Source organism: Colobus angolensis, unplaced genomic scaffold (genome assembly GCF_000951035.1).
Source record: "Colobus angolensis palliatus isolate OR3802 unplaced genomic scaffold, Cang.pa_1.0 Scaffold83, whole genome shotgun sequence".
In the NCBI taxonomy this organism is placed as follows: Eukaryota; Metazoa; Chordata; class Mammalia; order Primates; family Cercopithecidae; genus Colobus; species Colobus angolensis.
Window position 1 is genome coordinate 3,995,088 of NW_012122154.1, and position 3,829 is coordinate 3,998,916.

A 3,829-nucleotide genomic window follows, 5' to 3' on the forward strand; every position below is an offset into this window, starting at 1 on the left:
GAGGCTGAGGCGGGTGGATCACCTGAGGTCGGGAGGTTGAGACCAGCCTGATCAACATGGAGAAACCCTGTCTCTACTAAAAACACAAAATTACCTAGGCATGGTGGCGCATGCCTGCAATCCCAGCTACTTGGGAAGGCTGAGGCAGGCGAATCGCTTGAACCTGGGAAGTGGAGGTTGTGGTGAGCTGAGATTGCACCACTGTACTCCAGCCTGGGCAACAAGAGCAAAACTCCGTCTCATAAAACAAAACAAGACAAAACAAAAACACAAAAAAATTAGCCGGGCATCATGGTGGGCACCTGTAATCCTAGCTACTTGCAAGGCTGAGGCAGGAGAATCGCTTGAACATGGGAGGCAGAGGAGGTAGAGCACAAGATTCCATCTCAAAACAACAACAACAACAACAAAAAACACGCAGGGCACAGTGGCTTACGCCTGTAATCCCAACACTTTGGGAGGCTGAAGTAGATGGATCACCTGAGGTCAGGAATTCAAGACCAGCCACGCCAGCAAAGTGTAACCCTGTCTCTACTAAAAATACAAAAATTAGCCAAGTGTGGTGGTGTGTGCCTGTAGTCCCAGCTACTCGGGAAGCTGAGGCACGAGAATCGCTTGAACCCTGCAGAGATTGCAGTGAGCTGAGTTGCGCCCCTGCACTCCTGCCTGGGCGACAGAGAAAGACTCCATCTCAAAAATAAGTAAATAAACAAACCAACCAACCCACAAAAATCTAAAAGGAATACTTTCAAAGAGGCTCTATAGAACAATATTCTGGGATGGAGATCCAGGGACAAAAGAAGACAGCTTGAGTCAAATTAGAACAAGCATCAAAGCTAAATCTATTACTTATATAAAGAAAAAAACAAAGATAAAACAAAAAAAACCTCAACCATAATACTCAAAGACACCTCTTCATTTGGGTCTTATTGGGCATTTGTGGTTCTTTTATGAGTTTCTCATCTTCTAAGGCCCAGGGGAAGGTTTAGGGTCACAACGCAGCTACCAGCACTTACTCTGGAGGAGCCATTTTGCTGAGCTCAACATCTTTAAGGAAGTCACTCTGTAGGGTCTGTTCAGCTGTGCACCGCTTACTAGGATCTAGTGTCAGCATGTGGTCCAATAAATCAAGTGCTGCAGAAGGAATGCTATGGAAAAGAACACAGAAAGGACAGTTCACAATGACCCTACAGTTCTCAAATTCTATGTGAAAGGGTCTCACACCTGTAATTCCAGCACTTTGGGAGGCCAAGGTAGGAGGACTGCTTAAGGCCAGAAGTTTGAGATCAACCTGGGCAACATACTGAGACCTCACCTCTACAAACATATATATTTTTAATTAGCAAGGTGCAGTGCTGTGCACCCTGTAGTCTCAGCTACTTGGGAGGCTGACAACGGAGAATCACTTGAGCCTAGGAATTTGAGGCTGCAGTGAGCTCTTATTGCACAACTGCATTCTAGCCTGGGCAACAGAGCAAGAGCCCCCATCTCTTTCAAAAAAAAAAAAAAAAGGGGATGGGCAATGGTGGCTCATGCCTATAGTCCCACCCAGCAATTTGGGAGGCTGAAGCGAATGGATCATTTGAGGTCAGGAGTTCAGGACCAGCCTGGCCAACACAGTGAAACCCCATCTCTACTAAAAATAGAAAAAATTAGTCAGGCATGGTGACGCATGCTTGTAATCCTAGCTCCTCGGAGGGCTGAGAATCGCTTGGACCCAGGAGGCGGAGGTTGCAGTGAGATCACACCTAGACAGAGTGAGACGGTCTCAAAAAAAAAAACAAAAAAAAAAAGTCTTTGAATTTCCATGTAAAACCAAAGAAAGGAAGTTGGAAGTTGGCTAACGCAAGCAAGCAGATTTGCTCCCACACAGGATTTAAGAAATGCTGGGCTGGGGCCAGGTGCGGTGGCTCAAGCCTATAATCCCAGCACTTTGGGAGGCTGAGGCAGGTGCATCACAAGGTCAGGAGATCGAGACCATCCTGGCTAACATGGTGAAACCCCGTCTCTACTAAAAGTACCAAAAATTAGCCGGGGGTAGCAGGTTCCTATAGTTCCAGCTACTCAGGAGGCTGAGGCAGGAGAATGACGTGAATCTGGGAGGCGGAGCCTGCACTGAGCTGAGATCCCACCACTGGACTCCACCCTGGGTGACAGAGTGAGACCGTCTCAAAAAAATTAAAAAAAAGAGAAATGCTGGGCCGGGCACAGTCGCTCATGCCTGTAATCCCCGCACTTTGAGGGGCCGAGGTGGGTGGATAATCTGAGGTCAGGAGTTCGAGACCAGGCTGGCTAACATGGTGAAACCCCGTTTCTATTAAAAATACAAAAAATTAGCTGGGCGTGGTGGCGTGTGCCTGTAATCCCTGCTACTCAGGAAGCTGAGGCAGGAGAAACACTTGAACCCAGGAGGCAGAGGTTGCAGTGAGCCGAGATCATGCCATTGCACTCTGGCTTGGGCAACAAGAGCGAAACCGGCCGGGCGCGGTGGCTCAAGCCTGTAATCCCAGCACTTTCAGAGGCTGAGGCAGGCAGATCACCTGAGGTCGGGAGTTCAAGACCAGTCTGACCAATATGGCGAAACTCCGTCTCTACTAAAAATACAAAATTAGCCAGGCATGGGGGCACATGCCTGTAATCCCAGCTACTTGGGAGGCTGAGGCAGGAGAAACGCTTATGGTGAGTCAAGATCACGCCACTGCACTCCAGGCTGGGCAACAAGAGTGAAATTCTGTCTCAAAAATAGTAACAAAAAACCCCCCCAAAAACTGGGACTGTCTCTGCAAGTGTGAGATATATGTGGTCACCAGAGATATGCATGATTGCAGCAGAAGGAATGGTTAAAAGCAAAAACCAGAAGGAGGCCAAGCGTGGTGTCTCCTGGCTGTAATCCCACGACTTTGGAAGGCTGAGGCAGGAAAATTACTTGAGCCCAGGAGTTTGAGACAGCCTGCGCAACATTGTGAGACGCCATTTCTACAATTAGGAAAAAAAAAAAAAATGGTGGCTCATGCCTGTAATCCCAAAACTTTGGGAGGCTGAGGCAGGCAGATCACCTGAAGTCAGGAGTCTCAGACCAGCTTGGCCAACACGGTGAAACCCTGTCTCTACTAAAAATACAAAAACAATTAGTTGGGTGTGGTGGCCTGCACCTGTAATCCCAGCTACTCAGGAGGCTGAGACAGGAGAATCACTTGAATCCAGCAGGTGGAGGTTGTAGTGAGCCGAGATCATGCCACTGCACTCCAGCCTGGGCGACAGGGCGACACTCTGTCTTGGAAAAAAACAAAAAAGGCTGGGAGCGGTAGCTCATACCTATAATCCCAGCACTTTGGGAGGCCGAGGCAGGCGGACCACCTGAGGCCAGGAGTTCAAGATCAGCCTGGCCAACGTGGTGAAACCCCGTCTCTACTAAAAATACAAAAATTAGCCGGGCATGGTGGCAGGTGCCTATAACCCCAGCTACTTGGGAGGCTGAGGCAGGAGAATCACTTGAAACCAGGAGGCAGAGATTGCGGTAAGCCAATATCATGCCACTGCACTCAAGCCTAGATGCCAAGAGTAAAACTCCATCTCAAAACAAACAAACAGGCCAGGCGTGGTGGCTCACACCTGTAATCCCAGCACTTTGAGGGGCCAAGATGGGTAGGAGTTCAAGACCAGCCTGGCCAACATGGTAAAACCCTGTCTCTACTAAAAATACAAAAAAAAGGCCGGGCGCGGTGGCTCATGCCTGTAATCCCAGCACTTTGCGAGGCTGAGGCGGGTGGATCACCTGAGGTCGGGAGGTTGAGACCAGCCTGATCAACATGGAGAAACCCTGTCTCTA

At 49.0% G+C, this 3,829-nt stretch overlaps 1 protein-coding gene across 1 annotated transcript in view; it reads right to left on the reverse strand.

Annotated features, from left to right (window-relative positions):
• The window catches only part of CDK12 (cyclin-dependent kinase 12), a 104,870-nt gene that overhangs the window by 15,817 nt on the left and 85,224 nt on the right, over positions 1 to 3,829 (reverse strand). Inside the window, exon 9 of the mRNA XM_011929955.1 lies at positions 1,017 to 1,148. Coding sequence (XP_011785345.1) covers positions 1,017 to 1,148 — 132 coding nt within the window. The remainder of the gene's footprint in view (positions 1 to 1,016; positions 1,149 to 3,829) is intronic.